Here is a 27,355-nt window from a genome sequence, read left to right as displayed (position 1 = left end):
GTCTCTCTCAAATGGTTCTCTCTAATCCCGGCATCTCGGCTATGGAATATGTGAAAATTGCTTTAGTATATTACCACATAGCACACTCTACCATCGCGGAGAGGATTACGGATGAACAACGACGACGACAGAAAATTTGTAGAACAATGACAAATTGACTGTACGGCGCTTGTGCAATTCACGACTGAATGTAACATTACTCGTATGGCATATACAGATAATCCGGTTACTCTTTTCACCTAGCATATTAAGCGCTGTAACTGGCTCTAGAATAAATTGATGGTCTCCGGCTGCGTTCATGCAAAATCACTACTGATATTGGTGTTATTCCCATATGAATGGAGGGAGTCACTCCAATTGAGATCTTCCCTAATTTCTTGACCGAATTAGAAGGTCCAATGCAACGAGAAATAGATACAACATTAAATGCGCATGTGGGATTCAAGCTTCTATACGGATAGTGCTAAACATTGTAAGTTCCACATGTTATGTCTATTTCTCTCCACAATTAAATCATCCAATTTGATCAGACAATTGAAGAGGATTTCTACTTAAAGAGAAATGATAGTTGCAGTCGTAAGTGTGCAAGTACCGTGTAATCATTTTGAAAAAAGTGAATAAATACATGATCACATGAAAAGAAAATTAATTTTTTAATAGTAAACCTCACTCTTTTTCAAAATGACTGCACACGGCATTTGCATTCTTCACGATTGTATGTAGCATTACTTCTATCCAAATCCCTTGAAACATGAAAAAACTAGCTACCCCTGCATATGGCGTGGAAAGGATTGATTTATTGACATCAAGACATTCTTCCTTCATTTTTGATTTCCTTCAACATGTTCTTCTTGTGGTGGAAGTAAGTCTGGTTCGTTGAATGAGAGGCCCCTAGACAAAGATATCATACTCGGGGTCCTAGGATGGTATGCTGAGATCCTTTTTCCCTTGCCATCATAAATAACAGCATCTTCCTCGTCCGGTACTTTACATTTTTCCCCTAATATAATCGTCTTCATCCAAATAGAGTCCTCCATCTTCAACTCCTCTTTCCTCTGACGATTTTCCTCCCTTCTTGCCAATGACAAGCTTCTTGGAAGTTTTATACTTAAATTCATCGATGCTTTTCGGTAAGACGAGGTCTTGGTCATGTTTCTGCAAGAGTAACTCTCTCTCACTTGCTTCATTGCAGGTGGAAGTGGCAATTCTTTGACTTGTGGTTCTCTGTTCTCCAAGATATCCTCAGATTCTACTGGTTCTGCAGCTTTTGTAGGTGGAGAAGGAGATGTCATTGTCATTGTCATTGTAATTGCTGTTGAATCAACCAAACCTGGCTTTTCTGCCGTTTCAAATGGAGGGGGAGCTGAAGAAGGAGGTGATGTTCTTTTCCTAAACCGAGATCCACATAGAGCTGTGATCGTAGCAATGGCTGCTGCTATCCCTACAACTAGGAGTGAAAATGAGAGCAATGGATGTATTAATGGCTTCTCATTCAAAGGGATTCTCCTTCCCATGACTAAAACATCCAAAGAAAGATAATGCAAACTTGTGACCTCTCTTTCTTTGGATTTTCTCACTTGTCTGCTCTCTCTATATGCTCTTTATTTATTTATTTTCTTTCTGATGTTTGAAAATGGTGCAACGAGGTTGTTTGGATCTTGGTAAAGGAAAAAAATTTAGTCTGAAAATGAAGGTGGGTGTTTTTGTTCCTTCTTGGTCTCTATAGGAGTATCCGAAACAATTTGCTTGAATTTAGGAATTGAGAGGACATAAGAAGAGGAGGGGAGGAAGAGTCATACTATTCTGAGGCTTTCAAGACTTTGTATTTTGGCCAAAGCAAGACCATTCAGACGGTTAAGTTAGTTAAACCATTCATCTATATATATCTTTACTCTCTAAAATACAACTGCAAAGTGGACAATTTCCTCACTCCCCCTTTTCACACATGAGCTTTTGTATGATGCAGCTCAAGTTAAATGGGAGGCAGAGTGGAGTCAGGTTCCAGCATAATGTCTGAAGTATATAAGAAATTCATTTGTCATAATTCCCAATATTCAAAACATCTCTCTCAGGGTTTAATGTATTGGGTTCATAACAGAAAGAGGAAATTCATAAAAAAAATGTCTATAAATTTGACGATCAATTGGCTGAATGGTAGCAATCCCTGAATACAAAAGAATTAGAGAACTTTATGGCTTTCTTTCTATACAAGTGCATGGAAGTCCCCATTTGGAAGATTGTCTCAAACATTCTCAAGGGCTGTCCTCCTCTCCCCTAGTTTAGTATATATCTATTACAACCTTTGATTATCACATTAAACGATTAGCGGGTAAGTGAAAAAAAAAATTTAATAAATAGTTTACTAGTTGTTTGATGTTTCTTAAGGGATGATGAATAGAGATAATATTTACAGTCATAGCATGTGCAGGTTTCACATACTCTTTTTGAAAAAATTGGTTAAATTTGAAACTTACATGAAAAAATCATTTTTTTAATAGTAGATCTTACTTTTTTCTTTAGAATGAGTGCGCAAAACTTGTATACCCTAATATTCTATCTAGCATTACTCGATGATAAAAGGATGGTAACTAAAAGACGAATATCATTTTTTATATAAATTATTTATACTTAATTTGATATTATGAACTTTCCGAATTTAATATATATATATTTTTTTAGTAATGATATTTGCGGTCTTAGGATGTGTAAGATCCACACATTCCTTTTGAAAAAAGTAGGTAAATAAGGGATTCATATGAAAAAATTATTTTTTTAATGGTGGACCCTATTTTATTTTTCAAATGGAGTGTGCAGGGCTTGTATACCCTAAAACTGTATTTAACATTATTCTATTTTTTTACTTACCATTAGTACAAAAAAGTTTTCACTACATGCCTTTTTTTCTGTCTTCTGTGGTTGATGCTAAATTAATTCAAGAAATTGTGAAATTACCACTTGTCTCAAAAACTTAAACCAATAGAAACATGTAAATTTTATTATTTATTTTTTATGAGAAATACTTTAACTACAAGTGATTATACAAAAGTAATTTCACAAACTGACGTAGATTGATATGGTTCATCAGATTGTAAAATTATTTTTATTATAAAATAGATCTAATAGATCAGATGAAGTCACGTCAGTTTGTGAGATTATTTTTATATAATTCCTATATAGATGTAGTAGTACTCTTATTTTATATCTTAACAGAAATTAGCTGAGGCAAAGATGGAATTATAGATAAAAAGAACTCAAAGCACCGCTCCCCCCTCAAATCCTAAGAAAGTGAAAAATAGAAAAGAGAATAACATTAGTAGATTTGGGAAAATGTTATTTATATTTATAATTTTTACTTATATAACAATACGTGCTGACGTGTCAATTATTGATATGTTGAAAATTATAAAATTTAAAATTTAAAATTTAAATTTAAAAAAAAAATTAATCAAATTGATAAGTAAAAAAATCCAGGGAAGACTAGTATTATTCATCTAATTACTAGATTTTTGTTTGCATATAAGTGAAGTCCAACCAAAAGTAATCTTTTTTCCCCTTTGCCGCTTCCTTTACACCTAATAAAACTATTCTCGCTTTTTGGATTTAGCACGTGCAACTCTACTTTGGATAGAGAGGAACAAAGAAAACATTTTTTCTCCTTTATTATTATTAGATTAGATTTGTTTGTTATCTCTCATATCTATCTGTTTATCTTTTTCTTTTCAAGTTTTTTGTATGATAATTGTTTATAAAGCCGACAGAAATAAGTTGGATTAGAAATGAAATGTATATATGTGGGGTTCTCGTGGTCCCATTTGACAAATATATAAGACCCATATATTTATAGAATTCTTTTTTTTTTTTTTTTTCTCTTTTTGGCATCTAATTTATCGAATTTATTTCCTGTTTATATCAGTATAGAGTCAATCCAGATAGCCTTTTGAAGGCCTTTATAATCTAATTTCTTTTGTTTCATTGATTTATATAAGTTTAGGGTGGTTTGCAATCGAAGTACCATTAGTCCATTAACTGCATAACAAGTTTTGCCTTCTTGTATTGTTTTTTCCTTCCCTTCCAACTGTTTGGGACCGGATTGGGGAAACAAAAAAGAGAAAGCAGTCGTGAATGGAAGAAAGCAACACAAGAAGCAAGTTCAGGAGGGTTTGTGTCTTCTGTGGGAGCAACTCTGGGCACAGAAACGTCTTCAGTGATGCTGCTCTTGAATTGGGCAATGAACTGGTTTGTTTGTTTCTTTTATTACTCTCTTCCTATTTCTCTCTTTGCTTAAGTTTAATGCAGTCATAAGCTTTGCTATATGTTCTCCGATATAGTTTGTTTTGATGATAATGTATTTATTTTTAGCTGCTGTTTACTGGGTGTTTGATGTTTTGAACTGGGATTGTTTCTTGGGATAATGGAACTGTTCTTTGCTTTTGGGTTTTGGCCTTCAATTGAGTTTCTGATGATTTCTGCTTTATGCTGCGAGTTGTAAAATGACAGTTTGATGTGTTAGTTGGTTCTGTTTGGTAATGAGGCTTATTGGGTTTTGGTTTCTGGCCACAGAACATAATTTAACCAATATATTGATATGATTTTGAATTGTGCATTTCAAATACCGAACAGAGCATTTCCTGTCTCATAAAGGCATGTTCTTGACTACTATCCTTGATTGGATCATTCCTAAAGGTTTATTTGTTGTCGGTGTTGGGTATCCATAACAGGTGAAGAGGAAGATAGACTTGGTGTATGGCGGGGGAAGTGTCGGGTTGATGGGTTTGATTTCGCAGAGAGTTTTTGATGGAGGTTGCCATGTTCTTGGGTATTTCTAAGAAACATGACTGATTACCCTTCAATATTACATTGTCTGTGTCTTTCATATTTAATCCTTTCATTTAATGCAAGATTGGTGTTGATCACATCATATCACTTTGACAAATTCTTAACTGCTTTTCACATGCAGGATCATTCCAAGAGTTCTCATGCCTCTTGAGGTATCTCTTTGTGTATTGAATCAGATTGTAATTCTTAGCTGCCCATAAGGGTTAGAAATTCTTATTACATCCTATATAATATTAGTTCTAGTCCTCTGCGCTTATATATGTTGTTAGTTGAAAAACATGTTCACTTGTTCATTAGAATATTGTTGGCTAGCACTGACAGATATCTGGTCAACCTGTGGGAGAAGTAAGAACTGTTTCGGACATGCATGAGCGTAAATCTGCAATGGCTCGAGAAGCTGATGCCTTTATTGCTCTTCCTGGTAATCACCTGGAAAATTCTCGTCAATAATCAAAAGAAAATGAACAATCATCCCCAAGTGTTTTGTTCCTTGAAACCATTGAGTTCTTCCTTTACAAATCAAGATGGCTATTCTCTTAGTACTTAATACCTACTATCTTGTTCTTTTCTGGTTTTAGGAGGATATGGGACCATGGAAGAGCTGTTGGAAATGATAACATGGGCCCAACTTGGAATTCATACAAAACCGGTAACCTATCAATTTCACATTTGAAGATATATTGGGAAAATTACCATTGCAACTGGATGTTAATTTCTGTAGGTTGCTCTGCTGAATGTTGATGGGTACTATAATTGCTTGCTGGCATTATTTGACAATGGGGTTGAAGAAGGATTCATCAAGCCAGTTGCTCGGCATATAGTCCTCTCTGCTCCAACTGCAAAAGAGCTAATAATTAAGATGGAGGTATCCTTATAACCCAAGTAATTTTCTCCCAGAATCAACTAGGCTTAGTGGAAGGAAACACCCCCTTCCTTTTGAAAGGAAAGAGAAAGAGAGATAAATTCAAGATTAACTTATTGTAATGCATGTTCTTTGCTTCCCCCAAGTGGAAAAAATGGATCAAGCTTCACCAGATTTCAGGAAAATGACTGAACTAAAATTGTTGAACTAGCCAAGTTTCTTAAGAAACTCTTGTTGAGCTTGTAGAGTCCTCAAAATCATAATTACAAAAGCATACCTGCCCATTAAATGGATTTGAGTTGTTAATTAATTGATTCACCAAGTGAAGCACAAATATAAAATGAGTTTGGTTGGTTGCTCTGTAAGCTCAAAGGCTTGGGGGATGAGATGAGAATTTTGTGTTTTGTTTGAAAGTATAAAATATTATGTTTTAATATTATTATTGTTTTGGGATTTGAAAAAGTTGAATTGTTTATTATATTTTGTATGGAGATTTGAAAAAAGTGTAATAATGAGATGAGAATTTTGTGTCTCATTCCGCCCCCCAAACCTGCCCGCGCAAGACTAAAATTTCAATTTTTTGACTGGGAGATGATATTGAGTGTAATAAAATCTTCTGACTATATATCTCATCAAATTCTTTGATATGTTTCTGCAGCAGTACATTCCTTTCCATGAACATGTTGCTTCCCATGAAAGCTGGCAGATGGAAAAACTTGGTAATTAATAATTATGCAGGGCAAGAAAAGGCACTCTGATTATGGGGTTAGGTCTTTCTCCTAAATTTACTTTCCGATGTGATTCATCATCAAGTAGTGCTATTTGAAGATCTTTACACCACACACCATCCGCATGGCATAATTTGATTTGTAAGATTCAAATTTTAAAATTTATTTTCCAGATCAAATTATGCCACGTGGATGGTGTGTGGTGTAAAGGACTTCAAATAAAATTATTCTTTATCATTATCCAAGTGGAAAAGTCTATATAGATATAGATGGGACCATGTATTGTTCATTCTCTGTCTGAATTGCAGTGAATTCGTATAAGCAGCTTTCTTAGGTGAACTTGGCCTTGCATCAAATGCCAAACTGCAATTCACATGGATTTCTCAAGGGATCATCAACTGAGGGGTCCTGATGTCATGGGCACCTTCCCTCTGATGAGTCATGACTCATGACTGACTCCTCATGGACTAGACGGTTGATTGTGAAGTAATAATATAAACACAATCTTCTTTGATTGCTGAATGTAATAAATTAGATATACATGTAAGAAGACAAATAATTATGCAGAAAATAAGTAAAAATCTCTCAAGCTTTTCAAATTTCAAATTGCATAATATTAATCGACAATTAGCTTTTAAATTACTTCAAATTCAAATTACCAAATTTGTAGATATTTTTAAATTAAGAATGGATGATGTGGCTTTAACATGAACAAAATTCATGCTTCAAAAATCAAAAATGTAATAAACATTTATTAAGTAATACTAGATACAGTCTAAGGTGTGCAAGCTTCATGCACTCCATTTGATTTAATTTTTTTTAATGGCAGATCTCACTTTTTTTCAAAGGGAGTGTGCAGGATTTACACACTCTAGAACTGTAAATATCATTTCTCATACCAAATAACCTCTTTTTTTTTTTTTTTTATAAGTAATGGTTATAGGGATACAATAGAATCATAGATTTTACTACAAGTCTGGTATAAATCGATGTGATTTACCTGTAATGGTGCTAAAGTGTATGGTACTTATCCATCATGAACTCTACGTGACAAATTCATAGGATACAATATTCTGCTTGTTGTGGGCTTAGTGGGACCCATTATAGTTATTAAAAAATAATAATAATGTGAATACCAATCAATTTTCTTTGATAAATGTGATTTTTGTAACAACATGACACAATGGTCATGTAGCTTGTAATTAAATTGTCCTAAATATATAGTACTCCAAGCATCTATCTCTGCCAAAATGATTGGTCCCTTTACCATGAAGTTTCCTATTCCAAAATGGTTTTGTTCTGGCATTATGGATGGCTTTATTTTCCCGGATCTGGATATGCAACTAGAAAAATGATAAATACACAACACTTTATATAATATTTTATACAATAATGTTTTAAAAGGAGGGGTATTTTTGTAAAATACCTTATAAAACTAACATCATTTTACAAAAATACTCTTATTTTATAATGTGTTATAAAAAGTATTGTGTAAAGTGTTGTATGTTTATCACTACTCATACTCAAATAAATAAATAAATAGAACTTTTAATTTTTTACAAGGTAATTCTATCATATTGGTTGATTGTAAAAGAGTTGTAAAATGTTTAAAAGTATATCATTATTTAGTAGATAAGATAAAATGAATTAAAAGAGGAATATGACTATTTTTTTAACTTTTTTTAAAACTGAAAAGTATAATCAGGTCTAGTTTGCTCAGCAAAATAGTGGAAAAAATAAGGTCTAGTTTCCCAGAAATTACCATCATTCTGCTGTCTATCATAGAAATGTCGAAGAGGAGAAAGTGCCAGAAGAAAAAGGTGAAAGCACTAAAACGGTTACGCAATTTAGATGAAATAAGATGAGATATTTTGTTGAAAATTGAATAAAATATTATTATAATATTATTTTTATTTTGAAATTTCAAAAAGTTGAATTGTTTATATTATATTTTGTGTGAATGTTTGAAAAAATTGTAATGATTATATGAAATGAGATAGTTTAATTTTATGTAACCACACCGGCCTTTAATGCGTGACTATGCTTTGTAGGTTTGGTGATAGAGAGACTGAAAAATCTCATGCGTAATATGGGACAAGTGGTAAACTACATTTACGAGATTACCTCCTAAATGGAATATAAGAGGACAGAGTTTCAAGTTACAAGGATTTTACAATAAATCAAGCAATGGATGTCTTATAGAAAGAATGACCTACAAAATTACACTCCCTCTAAAATCAGTAAACATGATCGTACTATACATCTCACCCTCATTAAAGCCCCGGTGGAGTGACTCAGTGTCATCTACAAGCACATCAACAAAAATCTTGACATATTCAAGTGACAATCTGCTCCCTATTGTCAGTTCAAGCCTTCTCTTTAGGAGGAGATGATATCAAATGATGCAATGTTGCTGCCTGGATAACAGCACTTGGGCTTGTATCCCTAATTCGGACAGACCCGGACCGCCTAGTGCTGAAACTCCTCTCAATGCCACTTGGTAAGAAATTCTGTAATGGCCAAGGAAGGTATCTCACCAGCCGTGATGAACATACAAGTAAAATCACGCCTATAATAATAAGTAACCTGCAGTTGAGAAAAAGAAAACAGTAAATAACGAACGCAATGGCACGCGGATACTGAATGTAAGCACTCGTATCTCCATATGAACCTCAATGCACGTGGACTAGATGTTGAAAAATCAATGATAGGGACTGAACAATTAATGGATCCTTCGAACAAGTGAGTAATTGACAAGTAAATAATACGACCAATTATTTTGAATCCCATCCTTCTACCTGGTTAACACTTAGGCTGATAACCATGATATTGAGGATGTGCCGGGTAAGGTTTCTAAAACGAGGTAAATTGACATTCACTGAGTATCAAGCTTTAAGAACTCATGCTTTAGGCCCAAAGATTAGACTCGTGAAGGTATCTTCTGTAAGCACATTGAGTAAAAAATAGTGTAGCATTTTCAATTACCACCCAAGCAGAAGTGAAACACGAGCTGTTGGTGCCGAAGGCAATTGTTCACCTAATGCAAGCATACCAGCAAGAACACCAGTCACAATTGATGCCACAGCAGCACACGTGGCTACTACAATTGCTCTACCATGCTTTAGACCACGAGTCTGTTAAAAATAGAATGAAAATATGTCATGAAAAGGATATTCGCGCAATATTTTGACACAAATCCACCATTTTCAACAAAAATGGTTTCTCATAAACAAGTATACAAACTGGGGACCGTGAAACATTGATTTCTTATGAGTAATGAGTGTCAAACATATAAGAGAACACCCAACCAATTCCCCCCCCCCCCAAAAAAAAAAGAAAAAAAAAGGAGAAGAAAAGAACAGTACAGACATGATACAACATGGTTTGAAGGTTATTTAGCTCAAAAAGGTTAAATGGTTCAGATGCAGTTCTGTCAACAAAATGAAATCAAATTGTCAATTTGGTCAACTGTTTGAAATACCTGATAATAAAAACCTGTACCGCTAAAAGATACACTGATTGAAATGCATATAGGTACCAGCATCCTGTGGAAGCCCTGCTCCAAAAATACAAATCCCATCTTTGATATTACCGATGCCATCCTGCAATTATGTGTGTTTAACATTACTTCAAATATTTTAAACAAATAATTTTGCTTCAGGAATCAAGTTCTGCTCTTTATACATGTTCAACTTCATAACAGAGACAAATTTGACCATAAATTGCTCAACAAATTTTCATCTCAAATGGAAAGAAATATTATGATCTGGCATTAAAATATGTATTATTCAGGTTTGACAGATCTCACGAGAAAGCATGAAAAGATCCTAGTTGTAGATGCTGCAAAGCTTTCCGTTAAGTAGATTAAAGGTTTTCTATGTACTCTACCATGTTATTAAGATGAACTGGCATGTACTATATCCTTAGAAGTTAGATCACATGAAAAGGAATAAGTTAGAGAGAGAGAGAGAGAGAGAGAGGATAAAGTACCCAAACAAAACACCAGATTCCAAGCCATATATAATTTCTTCAACAACCTCATATTCCATCTGAATTGAAAGGGCATGTCAATAAAGGATAGAGGTGGAGGAGGGGGAGAACCATGGTAATCAAACACCATGGTATCGAAAAACAACGGCATAAATCTTGCTAAGTGCAAAATAACTGAATGGGAATTTTTACCATCTCCTGTTCTCTTCGGTGTCGTTTGTAGATTCGAAGCCATCCATTAAGAAGCACCTAAGTAAAAGGATTCTACAAGGCTTACAATCGTCACATAATTGATAAACGAAACCACGTGGAGTGCTTGTACTATTATGACAAATTTCATCCAACTGTGATGTCATAGATAAAATAGCAGGAATCAAGGTCGTCTGAGCAAAGCATAAGGTATAAAAATAAGATTTTTGCTATGTACAAGCAAGTTTGTGTATCAATCTGCGTAATAATGTTGTTGCCTTCATATTTTAAATTCAAATTAGCACCGTTTTCAATAAAATCTACTTTTTAACCAATCATATTGAATGGGTGCGCGTATTAGTATGCAGAATGGCTTACAATTAGATTTTTCCTAAAAATAATCAGGATTTGAGGTTTGTTGAGTCTCACAGATATCTTCCAATTGAAATCTAACGCATAATTATTGCCATGTCTCACAGGCATATTGTTTTTAGAGGTCCATATGCCAGGTATCTAAGACACGTGTACAGTTAGTAGCAATTCATGCACCATGAACAGGGGTAATACTACTATTGACACGAGGTCTTACAACACCTCCATCCAGATGGGCTTTTTATATGAAATCCAAAAACAAATCCTCCTAACTTTCAGATTTGCAATATCAGAATCTGGCCACGTGAGCAGAGTTGAGAAACTCTTAAATGCTTTTGCAAAATTTATGAAAAGAATCTGAAAGACATGTCAATGCTAAGATCAGATGGTGCATAGGATAAGGTACCTACAAACAAGATGACAACTGCAAATGCTAGCCATGGTAAACGAAACATGGATATGGCAGTTGCCTCTTGCTCCTCACCTCCAGCACCAACTCCTGCAAATGCAAAAACATGCACAAATGATTAGTTTATATAGGTCAATCAATAAAATAAGAAAACTAAACAACTAACTTTAAAACATTAGACTGTTATTATCAGCCGGGTATTTTGTTTAGACATTTGGTGACCAAACAGAAAAAAAGTTTGATGGTTTTCAGATAATAAAAAACTGAAACCCAACTACCACAGAGACAAGAATTCACCGATATTCACACACCAGACAGGCCTCGAGCTGAATTTTTTTAAAAATAAAAATTCTTAACCTTTACTAAATATAATTAAGATGAGGTCAGTATTCCAAATTATATGAGTGCCTATGAAATCAATTCCACTGTAAAAAAAATATAAAAATAAAGAGCTTAAATTACCAATCGTGCCAATACCCGCAAAAGTAATTCCCACCCAGTCAATAGCATTCATGACTTCCTTCAAATAAAAATGGGAAAAGATGGAAAGAATAGCAAGTCCGCAACCAGAAACTGGTTGGATGACAGATACCTGAGAGGAAATTGTTAAGAAATAAACCAAGTTTAAGAAACAGGTCAAGATCAGCATAATATGGATCCAAAGTTTCACCTACAACAACACAGGAAGCAGTAAAAAACTCATCGTTGATATTCGTATTTCTAGAAGTGCCCGGAACTTCATCTTCGATTCAAAAAATGACAATTGACAAGGGAATTGGCAGATTTCTATTTATAATATTATTTTTGCTGTGGATAGAGTACGAACATAAATAATATAGATATGAAAGCTTGATGTAAATGCACTTACAGGGGCTTGAGATAGTGCCCTCAACATCAACATTGCTCCAAATATATCCATTAGAAAACCGATCACCCAAGTTTTGTTGGAAGCATATGCCTTTATCACCTAAAAGAACAAATAATGTACATTTATAACAGCAGCAATCGTTGATCAGATAACATGCAGATGCTACGTTTGATTGCATGGAACTGGGACATATGAATTTCAATTGAATTTCTATTCCGTGGAACTACACTGCAATTCCGCATGATGGGTCATCAAATCAAGCGGAAATCATGCATCGGACTTTCACAAAGTTGCGTCTTTTCAGGTTCATTTTCACCGTATAACTTTATATTACCCAGTAAAATTCAGATCAACTAAAAAGAAAGAAATCACAGAATCACAGAAATGAATAATGGGTGGCGAGAAAATGTTGAGAAAACAAAGAAACAAGAGCAAAAAGGTTTTGGGCGTGCCTTGAACTTGAAAGAGAGAGGGGGAAGAATAAGGGTGCCCTTTTTCTGAAAGACTTTGCCGATGTTGTTACCAGCCGTCGCCGCTAACGTTAAACAGATCGATTCCCACATCTCTCTCTATTTGTCTCAATGATTTTCAGAGGCGATCAATTTCATCGCTCCATGGCGGTAGCAACGGCCTATGTGGCCAATGGTTTTTCCTTGAAAAATAATACTAGTAATCATTTTCAGTATCATTGACAAGTGTCAAATAGATAAGTATAAAAAAAGTAATACTATATCTATAAAAGAATTATATCAAAATAATCATATAAATTAATATGATTTTATTTAATTCGTTAAATCTACTTTATAATAAAAATAATTTTATAATCTGATGAATAATATCAAACCACATCAGTTAGTAAAATTATTTTTGTATAATCATTTTGTCGTTAGGAAAAATGCTATTAGGAACACTAACAATGACTTATTCATCTTTATCTTCATATTCATATTTACATAATTTGTCTTTAAATTCATCTACATTGATAAATGCATCTCTAAATTTTTACATAGCTATGAATAGTACTTTTTCAAGTTTGAAGAAGCACTATTCACTCTCTAAATATTATTTTTAATGTTTTTTCTCTCTCTTACCCATTAAAATCAATTTTGTGAAATTTGTATTAAGATGATTTTGATATATGAAATCTATATTAAGTTGATGATACAAAGTGTTTTTTAGTACATATTAATATTTATTGATAAAATTGATCATTTTGATATATGAAATTGGTAATATTTAGATATATGAAATTTGTATTTTTAAGCACATGGTACTAATTGTAAAATATATAAAAATATATTAATTTTAAGAAAAAAATTAAAAATAATAATATTTTATTATTATTTTGTTCAAAGATGCATAATCCAATGTGAATATTTTTCTTAATATGCCAAATCAATCTTCAAAATATATGATTTTGAAAATGCATATAGAAAAACCAATGTTAGTGCTCTAACCGGCTAGAGAAACCGCCAAGGAATCGCGTCATACATGGCAAAAATGAAACAACCATGTTTCATTCAACTTATCAAAACGCATGGTTTCTTCTTCATCTTGTTAGACCCAAGAAGCCCCCATCTCCACGAAGCAAGAAGTCTTCGTCTTCTCCAGAGCAACTCCCTCGTCTTCTCCACGAACCCAGCGAAGCCCCCTTTGTTTTCGCCACCCACATTTGAAATCTACGAACCCAAAACCTACAGAGGTCTACATCAAGCCCCTTCGTCATCTCTTCGTCTTCCCAAGCATTCAGATTTAAAATCCCCTTCCCACAAATCGAGCATAGTTCATTGTTGTTGTTCTCTTACTTATCTCCACTCCTTTATGATGAACTCCACCTTGTTGTTTTCTTTAACGTCCTATACTTAAACAGGTAAATCTCAAAGACAAACACGCTCAAAGACCAAACAAAAGAATCCGTAAAAGTGAAACAAGAGAAAAAGAAAAAGAAAAAGAAAAGTCAGAAATTGGGTTTGGAGAAGCAAATAGAGATAGAATCTGCAATTCTCAGATTCCCATAAAAGTGGTGAGGGAGAGGGAAAGCTTTTTTGTGGAAGAAAATAAGAGAGGAAACAGCAAAAATGCCTAAAAAACTTACAACCAGATGGAAAAGCAACCGTTGAAAGAGAGACATAGTGGAATAATCAGATTATGGATAAACAGTTGAAAAATCAACAGTCAAAGCCTTATTTGTCCCCTTCAAGCCACGAGCCATCGACTACAACAGAGTACTCAATTTCAGTTGGCATTATCTCTTAGTGAAAGCAATACAACTGGCCCTACCTCCAAGTTAGCTCCACGCAAGGTCTCCTCTGCACAAGACTCCAGCTCAACATCATCCTTGTCAACCGAATCCTCTAGAATTTCTTCTCCTTAATTATGTTTTGGTTCTTGTTAAGTATTGTACAAAATGAATATTTTCTGTTGTAACAAATCATACTCTAGGTTGGGTAGCACTAACGCACGCCACCTATTTGCCGGTGTGCCTCACTTGTGCCGTGCACCTTTTCCTCTTTAAATAGGTCACTGCATTCACTGTAATCCTTAAGACATTTGAATATACAAAGTCTTCAATCTTTCATGGTAACCTGGCTCATTGTTAATTCATGTAAGCAAATAGAAAAGAAATTCAGCAGGGGACAAAGGAGAGCCAGCAGCACTCATGGTATCGGAAAGGTGCTTAACCTTCTGGAAATAATCTGAAACAGTGCTAAACCCTTTGGAAATGGTGGCTAGTTGATACCTAAGTTGGATGATACGAGCATGGGATTGATAGGTAAAAAATTTTTCAAGGGCTTGCCAGACTTGACGAGATCTAGAATAACCAACAACTTGAGCAATGAGGTTATCTGACAGAGAAGAAATCAGAGCACTCAAGATGAGCTGGTTTGTATCTGTCCAAGTGAGAAATTCTGAGTTGGGAGTTTTGTTGGAGAGGATGGGAGGAGGAGGAACTCCAGTGCCATCCACAAAATGAAAAAGACGTTAACCTTTGAAATATGGAACCATTTGTGTACGCCATAGTAGAAAATTTTCATTTGTAAGTTTAACAGTAACAAGATGAGAAAATTGAGGAATGAGAGCGGTGGAGGTGGGTGTTTTCGAAGATTTTTTAATAGAAGACTCTTCTGCCATTGATTTTAGACGTTAGCCTTGGAGAAGCTCTAATGCCATGAAAGATTGAAGACTTTGTATATTCAAATGTCTTAAGGATTACAGTAACCTATTTAAAGAGGAAAAGGTGCACGACACAAGTGAGGCACACCGACAAACAGGTGGCGTGCGTTAGTGCTACCCAACCTAGAGTAGGATTTGTTACAACAGAAAATATTCCTTTTGTACAATACTCAACAAGAACCAAAACAGAATTAAGGAGAAGAAATTCTAGAGGATTCGGTTGATAAGGATGATGCTGAGTTGGAGTGTTGTGCAGAGGAGACCTTGCGTGGAGCTGACTTGGAGGCAGGGCCAGTTGTATTGCTTTCACTGAGCAAGCAACTACTGGAGCATCTTCGGACCACAGAACCAGCAATTCAAAGAAATGCATATTTTTCAACTACACAAAAGGAGCGCGAGGGTAAGAGATGCCAACACCTGGGAGGCACTAAGAGTGCCGAGGGGAAAACAGATTATTGCATAGCACATGACAGTGGCAGAAGATGTGGGTTCCCAAGTGGGTGCAACAAAGCTGCACAAGGCAAGTCAGGCCTCTACGCATAGCCAAGGGGAAGTATATCCAAAGCGAAAAGTCTGATTTATGGTGGACCCAGATCAAGAAATAGATTCTTTTCCTAGTGTTCTTCTGAAAACTTCATACGAGCTTAAATTTGAATAAACAACACTTAATCCACTATCAAGGAAACACAACGCAGATGGTTTATAGATGAAAGAAACATTTGCATATGGTTTACAGATGGTACCTCACATTTTTCAATCAAATGGTACCTCAAATTTTCCAGTCGAAATGCTACAGTCTTCTTCTTAGTTTACAGATGGGTTTCGAAATGGGTTTGGAATTTGGGTGTTTCTCTCTTCTCAGATGTCTTCTTTCTGCTCAGTCGTCTTCTCAGTTTTTTTTTTTTTTTTTTAATTATGTCAGATGATGACGTGGCAAACTCGATTACCTGGCAATTGCGCATAGCCGGTTGCACGTAGCAGAATTGATAAATTATTACTCTGTTTTGAATGAAACTATACTAAAATTACATTTATTTTTAAAAAAATAATTAAATAACAAATGATTTAAGAATATTAAACGTGTCGTATTTTACGTAACCAAAAAAAGGATGAGAGTGTGCATATGTAATTATTATTATATTATTATTGTAAATAGTCATAATCATTTTAAAAGGATATTGATTCAGATATGCACATGTAATTTTCTAAAACATTGATGGTTGTTTTTTATTCAAGAATTTACATTTCAAATACTAAACATAAAATAAATATCATAGTAAGAAATTTATTATCAATATTTTACGAATTAATGTGCTCAAAAAATATTTTACGTATTATATAATGGGAAAAGCTTCTTTGTCGCCTATGTTTGACCACTCTAGTTGACCGTTGGTCAAAGTTTTTTTTTCACTTAGTGATTAAGGAAGTGATTTTAAGTGTATTGGTATATTTTTTTTATTTTTTAAAAATATTTAAATATATTAAAAAATGTGAAAAAAAAAATATCCAACACTAAAGGCTGGGCGGCATAGTAACCTTGCCCTTATATAATTGGTCCGATCTAAAAGTATATATAACTCTAAATTCGAATGTTTCACTCTAATATGCACGATCTATATCTGTTCATTTTAATACTATATAATCGATACGTGGGTGCTGCCAAATTTTAATTTGATTGGCAACAGTAGTTGGAGGGGTAGCTTCGTTCTACAATGGGCTAGGCCTAGCCCACCTCGAGAGGGCTTAAGGACAATATAAATAGTCCACAGCAAACAATAAAGAAAAAGAGGGCCCAAGGTCAACATGGGAATATTGGATAGCACGAACACCGGCATGTCTTTGTTAGAATAATCTGCAGGAGAGCCACGCTGCATTAAGGCTGCGTTTGGTTCATTGGTCGAACTCAACTTCAATTTAGATTTAGATATTTTTTAACATATAAACACCCAATTCTTAAATCACTTAACTCATTTAAACTCAAAATCTCTTTACACTTGAGACTCACAATCTTTTTCAACTCAACACCTCTTTATACGTGAGATCCACAACTTTTTTTTAACTTCTCATAAATACATTTAAATTCATCTTAACATTCAAACATATTTAAACTCATCTTAAGTAGACTCTACAAAACTCACTCTACCATCTTAACTCATTATTATTCATAGAAAATTCAACTCAACTTAACTCAACTTAATTTAACATCCAAACGATCACAAATAGGAGGCTCTGTCCCTAACAGGAAGTCCAGACAAAGGCTGCACTTCACAACCAGTCACAAGAGACACGACCCAAAGAAGTCACGCCACATTTAATGCAACGACATGGTTCCCACTACAGTGGGCGGACACCCCAGTATAGAGAAAACAAAAGTCCCACCTGAGAAATGAGCCTAGCCACAGGTAAGATTCAGGGGACTTTTGAAGGACTATAATTCTCTCTAAAAAGAGAAAACTAACTTAGACATCTCCCCCACCTATCGAGCCTTCACATCTCTTGTATTGCAGGTTCATTAAGCTCGTGAGCCGGGATGCGAAACACGTTCATAAGAATAGTAATTAGTCCAAAATAAAACTTGATTGGTTGCCAAGAATATTCAATTTTTTAAGAAACCATTCCAAAGGAAAATTGCTCGAGAAAAAACGACATTCAAACGGTGTTTGAAGCCGTAACAAAAGTCATCCCATGAGTGCTGAGCTTGGACAGAGTGCAACAAAGCATCATTCAAATATAATTTTGAGTTATATTCTATATCGTTATCCTTCTCTCACCAAACTATGTTGACATCTTATTGTTTATCAAACAGTAGATTATCTATTATTTTTTAAAATAATAAATTCAAAAGTTGATGGACAATGCCAAGTTAATAATAGTTAATGCTAAGATAAGATACAGTCAAGTGAGAAAATGACAACTCAATTCTTGACTGCTGCATGTGCTGTTGACATGAGCGACAGGATGATCTACACATGGCTAAGTTGTTTCCACATTCTATGAATTTTTTAAGTGAAATTTCTCTATAAAGTATTTCGATGTAAACACGACTACACACCTGTGAATTTAATAGCCATGATCTAGACATGGCTTCTAAGGAGAAAAGAAGTGACAAACTGTTCACAACAATATAGTTTAGTATGTAAACAAGCGGCCATACAGCAGTTCGTTGTGCCAGACATGTTGGGACCAGGGAAGGAAAAACCAGCAATGAAAAAAAAAAAAAGTAGCAATGATGGGAACCGATAGAAAAAACAACTAGAATGGAAATTCCACACAAGGAAAAAAAAAATCAAATAGAAAACCTTCAAGAAAATAAAAAGAGAGTAGAAAGAAATCTTAAGACCCTTAAAATCAGAAATGTGACGGCAGTGGGACCTCATATTCTCTCCATTCCTTATAGTAGTGAAGAAAAAATATTGGAGTGAAAATAGCACGATGAAGTTTGAGTCAATTCCCACATAAAATGCTGAGTCAGGTGAAAAGAAAATTGCTCTAGTAGCAGGATGAGGCCTTGTTCAGGAAAGGATGATGATATGGTGAAGCTCTAGAAGTTACATCTAATGACAAACAAAGACCCCTGCTCTCCTAGCATGTCACTGCTTCCACCAAAATCTTCAACCAAAACGTGCTACTGATATCTTCTGGACTACAAATGACAGATTTAAATGGTTTGAGGGCCTGGGGATGATAATATGCTTTAGTTAGCAAGACTTAGCATGTTGGAATAGATTAGCAAATAAGGGGTTCTCCAGTAGACGATAAACGGGGAGATTGAACAAAGAACATGGGTTCATACTGCTACAAGTATTGCTCAGTTTTTTGAGAGTCATCAAAAGTTATATATACTTAAATGAAAAATTCTTCTCATTTAGAGATAACACACTACAAGTCATCCATAAATAAAGAATAGCATATTTAAGAACACCCAGCAAGGGCTTCTAGTAACAATATCTGCCCATTACAAGCCGATCTTCACTCCCCTTCTCTCATTTCCTTTTTTCACTATTTTATGGGTTCTTTTGTACTCACTAATTCAATTTGATTGTCAGCACCAGGAAATAAGTTAAACATAATCTTGTCATAGTGCAAAAATCACACTCTAGTGTCAGCATATCAGTAAACAAGAGATGGTCACAAAGGAGAAAGCATCCATAAACTTGACCATTAATCATAACTGGAGAACCAAGGAATGGCCGCAAAACATTTATAAGAGATATTCCAGATGAATTCACCAGTTGGATAAACATATATTTGCCACCCAAAGCAATACCAAAAAAAGCGGGATCATGCTAGACATTAAGAACTTCGGGGATTAGGGAAATGGGTTTTTTTATCATGCTAAAAAAATCTCAGGGTAAGTTTTGTGCTCATAAGACTATGCATTACCTGCAACAAATCCATTCTAACATATCAATCCTCACCGCAGAACCCGACCTTGAAAATGTTAAGACCTCAGTAAAAGCTCACAAAAAGTAGTACAACCTTCCAAATATTAATCCAGAAAGTAGTCTATTATCAACGAGTATGTAAAGCAGTCAATTTCTTCTGAAGGAAATAAAACCCCGTCATTATATTCTACAAGTGCCAAAAATTAGAGAACATAAAAGTCCACAAAGGTGGCTTATCAATATCATGTTATCTCAAAGGACATAAATAGCTTTTGATCATAGCAGCACCAACAATCACAGACGTCTTAACAAACAAATTTATGCCTGGGAGAACATCTCCAGGATCATATCATGATATTTACCATTTGTTTTATTGAACAACGCAAAATATGACTTCCTAATCACAACCCACAACTTTTGGCATTCCTTTGATGACACAAAATTTGAGATTCTCAAACAGAAATTTTAACATACTAGAAGAAACCTTCAATACCCACAGAATCACCACCAGCCATAAACCACCTGGGTGTACTTAACTTTAAGCCACCTGAAGCTTCTCCGCAAGGACCCCTTCACTTTGCCTTCCACAGAGTACATCTTATAGCTGGCAACCCTCTTCTTCCTCTGGAATTCAGGGTCACCAAAAGCCCAAGAACTTGAAGACGACCCAGAAGCGCTCTTCCCCTTCTTGAGCTTCAACTCCCTGTTGTTGCCCATCTGGGTTTGTGCATAGGAAGCACTGTAGGACCTAAGGTCATAGGAAGCGGGCGGTCTAGGTGGCGGACGGCCGTAGTAGCTCTCCATCTGCATCGGCCCGTCTCCATACGGCCTTGATCTGTTGTCTTCCATGGGAGGCGTTTGGTTTTTGGAGGACTTTCAGGAGAGGAAAGTGTAGGAATTATTGGAACACGGAGGGGTCCAACAAAGGGTGAAGTAGCTCTGGCCTCCTCAAGGGGTGGTGTTTCTCTCTATTTTTCTAAAGTTTTTCTCTTGTTGTTTTTCCTTTTCTGGTAAGAGTGGCACTGACAATTGGGATTTGATTCCAGTTGGCGTGTTTGGTGGAGAATCATGTTGTCTGAATTATTTTCTTTTTCACTTTCTTTTTCTTTAATTTTACTTTGACTTGGTAAAATAATGTTGCTGTCTTCAATTCAAACCCGTAGGCTGGCAATGTATTCACTATCATTACTGTTAAATGTCAGTCATAATGTCTTTCTTTCAGTTGTGCTATACAACGGTGATTTGGAGAGTGAATTGAGATCAAACGAGGATTTTGTAAATAATAAAAAAATAAGTTATAAATAATAATAAAATATTTTGAATTAAGTATTTTTTGTATTTTAAAATTGAGAGAGGAAAAGTTGAATAAAAAATATTATAAAATTAAAATATTATTATAATATAATTTTATAATATTATTTTTATTTTGAGATTTGAAAATATTGAATTGTTTTTTATTTTTTGTTTTAAAGTTTAGAAAAGTTGTAATGATTAATTTGAAATTTTTGTAATGATTAGTTTGAAAATTTTATATTTAAATTATATGTTAAAAAAGGATGAGATAAAATGAGATGATATGAAAATTTTAAAATAAGATCTATTTCCAACCCTAAAGTGTCCTGAGATGCCATAACTTTGATAATCAAGTCAGTTACAAGTTTCTTACAACTTTCTTTTGGTGGACTACTTGTGTCCAGTTTTCTATATACCCTACTTTGTTTTAGCTATATCCTAATAAAATTCAGGTTGCATTTGAGTAATTTGAGTAGTATAGTGATTTTAGATATTCTATGAATAATAGTGAAAAAATAATAATAAAATATTAAATAATAATAAAAAATAATTATAAAATAATTATAAAATAATAAATACTAGTGAAAACACTCCACTGCCTAAATGTAGCCTAAGCTAATGAAAATGAGACTGGGAAAAAAATTGCTTCACTTATTATAAAAGAAAAATAAAAATATTTTTTATATTTTTTATTTTAGTTAACATTGGTGATGTATTTGATATTCAGAAAATAAGCTTGCAAATAAATTTTGCGTATATATTATATATAATCATGACCGTAGAATAGCCTCCTGTTCATTAAAAGAAAGGGCAAAACCTACACGATTTATATAGAAATTTGTGCAATCATCTATGCCGGTAAAAAGTTGGGGCAGTGGGGAAAATAAGGGGCGAAGAAAAAGGAATGAGATATCTACCACCTAGCCCAAAGGATTGCAGTTGAAACATGAAACAAATGCATCCTCCAGTTTCAGCACACAAGAAATACCTGTTTTCAAACAGACATGGAAAGAGAAGAGATACAGTAGTAAAACAGTTTGAAGAAAAGCAACTGACCAAGCTCAGTATCCCAGCATGGTCAAATAACATTCCCCACTCACACAGACACCCAAATTCATCTTAGACCAAGATGAGGTCAATCCAAACTACAATCAATTCAGCAATTCTCATAGGCATCATAATACATAGCAAACCCACATCAAAATTTGCAACCATAGATAATTCTTTTACACCCAAAATGGGAAAGGGCATCCATATCGAGTGCTGAGGAGCCCATAAAGGCCCGCGACCCAGGAGAAAGGAAGTAATAACTATGGCTCTTCCAGATGAAAAGCCATTAGCCATGCCACGCTAAAAATGAATCAAAGGAGATCGGCAACATTGGCTGGCAGCTCCTCAATCACCACATTATAGAACTTCTGGATGTCAAAGAGCATCCTCTCATCGTCTGTGGTAACAAAATTGATGGCAACACCCTTCCTCCCAAACCGTCCACTACGGCCAATTCGATGGAGGTAGTTCTCTGGCTGAGTTGGAAGATCATAATTTATAACAAGAGAGACTTGCTGGACATCAATACCCCTGGCCAGGAGGTCAGTGGTGATGAGTACACGAGAGGACCCAGACCTGAATTCCCGCATGATGATGTCCCTTGTATTTTGGTCCATGTCTCCATGGGTGGCAGAAACTGTGTGATCACGACCGCGCATCTTGTCTGTCAGCCAATCGACCTTGCGCCTGGTGTTCACAAAGATGACGCTTTGGGTGATTGCCAAGGTTTCATAAAGATCACAAAGCGTCTCAAGCTTCCATTCCTCCTTGTCAACATTGACATAGAATTGCTTGATACCTTCAAGGGTGAGCTCATCACGTTTAACCAGAATCCTCACAGGCTTATTCATGAACTTTCTGGTGATCTCAAGGGCCTCAGGCGGCATTGTTGCAGAGAAAACCCCAACCTGAATTTTTGGTGGCAGCAGCTGGAAGATATCATAGATCTAGAAAATGCGAGCCGAGATTGTTAGAAAAGGAAATTACCAGACCAGAGAGAAAGGGCCATAAACACTGAGCTCTCAACACATTGGTCATCTGCTTGAAAGGGCCAGACACATGTTTTTAATGAGAATAAGAATACCAAATGCCAACAAAAGTTATTTCTAAAAAGTAGCATGGAAGGAGTAAAATACTTTCCCTCTATCACAATGAAGTAGGATCCCTGTATAATAGCATGCCACAATAAGATTATTTTTATTTTTTATTTAGAAAAAGCACATCAAACTCAGATTTCTATCTAATATATGGGGAAAAAATAATTTTGTATTAAAAGAAAGCAAGGACCTGATCCTTGAATCCTCGTGAAAGCATTTCATCTGCTTCGTCTAGCACAAACATCTTAATGTAATCAGGGCGCAGTGATTGTCTCCGTAGCATGTCAAACACACGACCAGGGGTACCAACAACAACGTGGACCCCAGCAGAGAGAATTCGTTGATCCTCACGAACACTTGTTCCGCCAACACAGGCATGGACCTTGACACCCAAATAGTCACCTAGGGCCCGCATGACCTTCTCAATCTGTTGTGCAAGTTCTCTAGTAGGAGCAAGAACCAAGGCCTGGCATTCAACCAAACCATAATCAAGCTGCTGTAAAATTCCAGAACAAAAAGTAGCCGTTTTTCCAGTTCCAGACTGTGCTTGTTGAATCACATCAAGACCCTTGCAGAAAGGAACAATCCCCCTTTGCTGAATTGCAGAGGGCTTCTCAAAACCTGCAAAGAAGTTAAATCCAAGTATCAGCTTTCCATGTCCCCCACAAGATTGAAGTCAAGTCTGAAAAGTATATATTAAAGAAAAGCAGTCTCACATTATAAAGCATCACTTCACATGAAGCTCAAATTAGCCATTACATACATAAGCATAAGCAACAGCACTTGAAGTAGTTATGGGCAAGATCATGAATAATGGGTTTCAAGTGTGTGCATGCACGCAACGTGTCCAAGCATATATACTCTTTTTATATAACTAATCAAAAAATTTATTGTCAAATGCAAGAAGCCTAGCCTAAGTACACAAGATTTATATAAGAGGAACACAGTAATTAGAAATATAAAAATAAACACGGAAATAATTAAAACTCAGCCCTTTAGAATCTATAACAGCTGCCCAAAGGAACAGAGCATTACAAGAAAATTTTAAGGCTTCCGTCATTTCCCTCTGACTATACCAAGTTACCAACACTAGAAAGATATGTCTGCAAGTATATATATTTTCTTCTGCATACATTCAAAAAAGTGAAACCACCCAACATCTTTTTTCCAAACCCATAAACTAAGCAAATTCACGAGTTGCATGTACCAACATCTCAAGAAACACAGAATTAGAAAGTTTTGAATTTCTGAAAAGAAGAGAGAGAAAAATGAAGTACGTCTGACATACCATAAGCATAGATTCCTCTTAAGAGGTTCTCTTGCAATCCCATAGCATCAAAACTTTCATAAACCTCGTCATATGACGTGAAGAACTCTTGCCCATCGGCTCCAAGTCTGCTCCAACCAATTCAAAAAACCAAGCAAGAGTCTTTTATTTTGACAAGTCAATCAAGAGTTTTCTATTGTATGAGTCATATGGCAAGTATGATATGTAAAAACACAAATATCTAACCAATGATGTGGATGTTGAACAAAAAAGAGTATACATCACAAGCAATTCATGTGCAGTAAACATGTGAAAAGTAAACAAAGAATAAAAAGAACTTACAACTCATTCATTTTAGCATCAAATTGGCGAGCATCAAATTGCGATCCCTCAGGTGCCGAACTAGCCATGACTGCAAAGAGTAAAATGTAAATAATTAACTTATAATCATATTTCAGTACACCTTAATTTATTCATGAACAGCCATGAATATACTTAGCATATCCTCTCTATTATTAGAAATTAAATAATATCCAAGAAAAATACTTTATAATTTTGTATAACAGGTGAAGAATGATACAAGTGTCACAAAAAAAAAAAATCAATTTGAATATACTAAGCCAATTGGCAAAAAAAACTGAATATACTGTTTCACAGAGGATTTTTTTAGAGGTAAAAAGAATCAAACACACCGAGAAAAAAATTTTCTGAACCCTCGCACCAATGAACACAACTTCCAACCAAATAAACAACAGATTTCTATATAATTTCGGCAAGGGTTCCTATTCCTCCAAGTAAAAATAACAATTACTGCATAAAGGTTTCACATCCACAAATCCACCGAGATTATTACTTCTCCGTCTCATAGCACCAAGCCAATTGCAAAGATGAACTCGGCACACTTAAAAAAAAAAAAAAAGGATGAACTCGGCACATATCAAACTAGTGCATAAGGCCATAGTCAGGTATGAGCAGTTAAAAGATTACCACATTTACACTGAACCCGTGCTCATTCAGTCTACCCGGTTCTGTTCTCACTAAAGAACATATCATGATGGAAGCCTGCAACTTAGATCTTTGAGTGTCTCAGACATAACACCAATAGGTTCACCAGGTTTAGATAACCTTTTTTTGTTAATAATCATTACTCCAATCAGGGCCCCGGCGCCGGGGGCGGGGGGGGGGGGGGGGGGGGGGGTCAAACTGAATAACCACTTCTCCACATATATGACACGGCTAAATCTGTGCCAAGCGGTTAAGGTCAAACTTGTGTGCATAAGCCCCATGTCACAGGTTCAATTCCCCCTGAGATCAAACTGCGATTTAAGTGGGAGGCCATGGTGGTGGGTTGCCGTGCTAGTCTCCCCGGGGGTTTAGGTTCCATGGGTGAGTCCTAAGGGTGGTTCCCCATCATAAAAAAAAAAAAAAAAACTGTGCCAAGAAATAATCCCCATATCGGAATCTCTGTCTATAAATTACTTCTAATGTGAAGCAACATATTCACAGAAAGAAACAGGAATAAGTTATCACAAATGAATCAAACAATCCAGTTAACCCATCACCGCATATTAGATGAACAAAACAACAGCTGATCTCACCGCATAAGATACTTTAAGATCACACTATGGGTAAAGCGTATAACCAACTGCTCCATAAAAGTGTAAAACCGAAGTTAAATACATTAAATATGTCCTTATTTCGAGACAGACTTCACACTAAACAAAGCCATCTAAACATGGGCTTCATAGAACTGATCCAGAAAATTGGGGAAGAAACAACTGAGATTAAAAGAAAACGGAGAAAAATACTAATTCAAAGTTTCCTTAGTTGTTCGTGTTTTCTCATGCACTGATATATAATCTCCTTTCCTCGGAAATCAATCAAAAGCCCAACAAATAATCGATCCACTAAAAATAAACAGAAATATATGACGAAACCTATCGAAACAATAAATCTATAAGTAGAGCCAGCAGAGACAATAAAAATAGAGCCTATAAGCGAAAAATTTACAGAGAAGAAAAGAAAGAGAGAACCTGAAAGCGATAAAGAGAGCTCGAGGAAGAGAGAGGTTGCGTTTCTGTGAGCGGGTTTTTAAGGTTAGGGCTTCCCCCAAACTCGTCGGATCGTTGATTGGAGGAGTTGAAGGGAAAACAACTAACCACTGAGATAGAGAGAGCTGCGAGAGACTATGAGCAAGGGTTGAGAGTTGGGGGGAATGTGATGGGATTGATGCCCTTTGGTTTTTTTTTTTTTTTAAGTTGTCGTTTTTGCCCCTCCTTCGTCGTTATTTGTTTCGCCGCCGTTTGACGAAGACAGCGATATATATTAAAGTAATACTAGATATAATGTTACAATATAATATTAAAAGCCTCGTTCATTCTTTTTAAAACAAAATTAAATTTATTATTAAAAAATTAAATTTTTCATGAAAATAATATTTACTAAATCAAATGAGTAAATATAGAATTTACATAAAAAATAAATATTTTTTTAATAATAGTCTCTATTTTTTTTAAAAAATAGTGTACGATACTTACATAATCTATGATTATATCTAACATTACTTTTTAAGTTTTTAACTTTTTTACAACAAATTTTAAAATTAATTAATGCTAAAATATCACTTCATTTAAAATTTAGTAAAGTTAGAACTTCGTTTTATTTTTTTTATATATATTTACTAACATGTTATCCAAAGTATATAATAGAAGCGATTTAAAAGGAATCGCATAAATAAATATAAATAACAAAATTTAGAATGAAAAAATAATATTACTTATCTAGACGTGGGGTTTCTTTACACCTTATGGCTTTATACCTTCAACTCGTCTTATG

The 27,355-nt window shown here is 35.1% G+C and overlaps 5 protein-coding genes across 9 annotated transcripts; 2 read left to right on the top strand and 3 right to left on the bottom strand.

The window, feature by feature from the left end:
* Positions 1 to 675: 675 nt before the first annotated feature.
* LOC121244695 lies at positions 676 to 1,890 on the top strand. Of its 2 annotated transcripts, none has more exons than XR_005936481.1 (2): positions 676 to 1,140; positions 1,265 to 1,890. XR_005936481.1 is itself a non-coding variant. In XM_041142869.1 (2 exons), exons 1-2 carry the CDS (start codon positions 1,082 to 1,084, stop codon positions 1,537 to 1,539), a joined length of 324 nt encoding a protein of 107 aa, XP_040998803.1. In that variant the 5' UTR covers positions 676 to 1,081; the 3' UTR covers positions 1,540 to 1,890. The 2 variants fall into 2 exon arrangements, 1 of the variants encoding a protein (XP_040998803.1); XM_041142869.1 differs by having other exon boundaries at positions 676 to 1,130.
* A 1,692-nt stretch (positions 1,891 to 3,582) lies between these two features.
* Positions 3,583 to 7,032, top strand: LOC121244668 (cytokinin riboside 5'-monophosphate phosphoribohydrolase LOG8-like). 3 transcript variants are annotated; one of them, XM_041142840.1, is made up of 8 exons: positions 3,583 to 4,236; positions 4,719 to 4,816; positions 4,958 to 4,988; positions 5,158 to 5,257; positions 5,415 to 5,485; positions 5,558 to 5,701; positions 6,360 to 6,463; positions 6,735 to 7,032. In XM_041142840.1, exons 1-7 carry the CDS (start codon positions 4,123 to 4,125, stop codon positions 6,423 to 6,425), a joined length of 624 nt encoding a protein of 207 aa, XP_040998774.1. In that variant the 5' UTR covers positions 3,583 to 4,122; the 3' UTR covers positions 6,426 to 6,463; positions 6,735 to 7,032. The 3 variants fall into 3 exon arrangements, with proteins under 3 accessions (XP_040998774.1, XP_040998773.1, XP_040998772.1); XM_041142838.1 differs by having other exon boundaries at positions 3,590 to 4,236; positions 6,357 to 6,463; XM_041142839.1 differs by having other exon boundaries at positions 3,589 to 4,236; positions 6,357 to 7,032.
* Positions 7,033 to 8,516: 1,484 nt separating this feature from the next.
* On the bottom strand, positions 8,517 to 12,946 carry LOC121244667 (probable magnesium transporter NIPA9). Of its 2 annotated transcripts, none has more exons than XM_041142837.1 (9): positions 12,707 to 12,946; positions 12,255 to 12,353; positions 11,864 to 11,978; positions 11,388 to 11,476; positions 10,609 to 10,665; positions 10,417 to 10,475; positions 9,908 to 10,028; positions 9,412 to 9,560; positions 8,517 to 9,012 (listed from the first exon to the last, which is right to left on the bottom strand). In XM_041142837.1, exons 1-9 carry the CDS (start codon positions 12,815 to 12,817, stop codon positions 8,793 to 8,795), a joined length of 1,020 nt encoding a protein of 339 aa, XP_040998771.1. In that variant the 5' UTR covers positions 12,818 to 12,946; the 3' UTR covers positions 8,517 to 8,792. The 2 variants fall into 2 exon arrangements, with proteins under 2 accessions (XP_040998771.1, XP_040998769.1); XM_041142835.1 differs by having other exon boundaries at positions 11,849 to 11,978; positions 12,707 to 12,945.
* Positions 12,947 to 20,016: 7,070 nt separating this feature from the next.
* LOC121244909 lies at positions 20,017 to 21,023 on the bottom strand. The gene has a single exon (XM_041143152.1). The coding sequence runs from the start codon at positions 20,660 to 20,662 to the stop codon at positions 20,315 to 20,317; it is 348 nt and encodes a 115-aa protein (XP_040999086.1). The 5' UTR covers positions 20,663 to 21,023; the 3' UTR covers positions 20,017 to 20,314.
* Positions 21,024 to 22,142: 1,119 nt separating this feature from the next.
* Positions 22,143 to 26,767, bottom strand: LOC121244357 (eukaryotic initiation factor 4A-2). The gene is made up of 5 exons (XM_041142401.1): positions 26,554 to 26,767; positions 24,863 to 24,932; positions 24,542 to 24,648; positions 23,444 to 23,874; positions 22,143 to 23,103 (listed from the first exon to the last, which is right to left on the bottom strand). Exons 2-5 carry the CDS (start codon positions 24,928 to 24,930, stop codon positions 22,468 to 22,470), a joined length of 1,242 nt encoding a protein of 413 aa, XP_040998335.1. The 5' UTR covers positions 24,931 to 24,932; positions 26,554 to 26,767; the 3' UTR covers positions 22,143 to 22,467.
* Positions 26,768 to 27,355: the final 588 nt, after the last annotated feature.

This window comes from Juglans microcarpa x Juglans regia, chromosome 8S (genome assembly GCF_004785595.1).
Source record: "Juglans microcarpa x Juglans regia isolate MS1-56 chromosome 8S, Jm3101_v1.0, whole genome shotgun sequence".
NCBI classification, from domain to species: Eukaryota; Viridiplantae; Streptophyta; class Magnoliopsida; order Fagales; family Juglandaceae; genus Juglans; species Juglans microcarpa x Juglans regia.
The sequence above is the reverse complement of the archived record's forward strand: the minus strand, read 5'-3'. Positions and strand labels throughout refer to the sequence as shown.

Excerpts from the sequence above, each read along its gene's own strand:
- LOC121244909 (XM_041143152.1), bottom strand. The coding sequence starts at position 20,662 with ATGGAAGACAACAGATCAAGGCCGTATGGAGACGGGCCGATGCAGATG.
- LOC121244357 (XM_041142401.1), bottom strand. The coding sequence starts at position 24,930 with ATGGCTAGTTCGGCACCTGAGGGATCGCAATTTGATGCTCGCCAATTT. Across the intron at positions 23,875-24,541 it reads AAGAGGAATCTATGCTTATG|GTTTTGAGAAGCCCTCTGCA; the intron begins GTATGTCAGACG and ends ACTTCTTTGCAG. Across the intron at positions 23,104-23,443 it reads CACGAGGATTCAAGGATCAG|ATCTATGATATCTTCCAGCT; the intron begins GTCCTTGCTTTC and ends CGCATTTTCTAG.
- LOC121244667 (XM_041142835.1), bottom strand. The coding sequence starts at position 12,817 with ATGTGGGAATCGATCTGTTTAACGTTAGCGGCGACGGCTGGTAACAAC. Across the intron at positions 12,354-12,706 it reads CTCTCTCTTTCAAGTTCAAG|GTGATAAAGGCATATGCTTC; the intron begins GCACGCCCAAAA and ends TTGTTCTTTTAG. Across the intron at positions 9,013-9,411 it reads GTTTCACTTCTGCTTGGGTG|GTTACTTATTATTATAGGCG; the intron begins GTAATTGAAAAT and ends TCTCAACTGCAG.
- LOC121244695 (XM_041142869.1), top strand. The coding sequence starts at position 1,082 with ATGACAAGCTTCTTGGAAGTTTTATACTTAAATTCATCGATGCTTTTC. Across the intron at positions 1,131-1,264 it reads AAATTCATCGATGCTTTTCG|CTTTTGTAGGTGGAGAAGGA; the intron begins GTAAGACGAGGT and ends CTGGTTCTGCAG.
- LOC121244668 (XM_041142839.1), top strand. The coding sequence starts at position 4,123 with ATGGAAGAAAGCAACACAAGAAGCAAGTTCAGGAGGGTTTGTGTCTTC. Across the intron at positions 4,237-4,718 it reads TTGAATTGGGCAATGAACTG|GTGAAGAGGAAGATAGACTT; the intron begins GTTTGTTTGTTT and ends TATCCATAACAG. Across the intron at positions 5,486-5,557 it reads TTGGAATTCATACAAAACCG|GTTGCTCTGCTGAATGTTGA; the intron begins GTAACCTATCAA and ends TAATTTCTGTAG.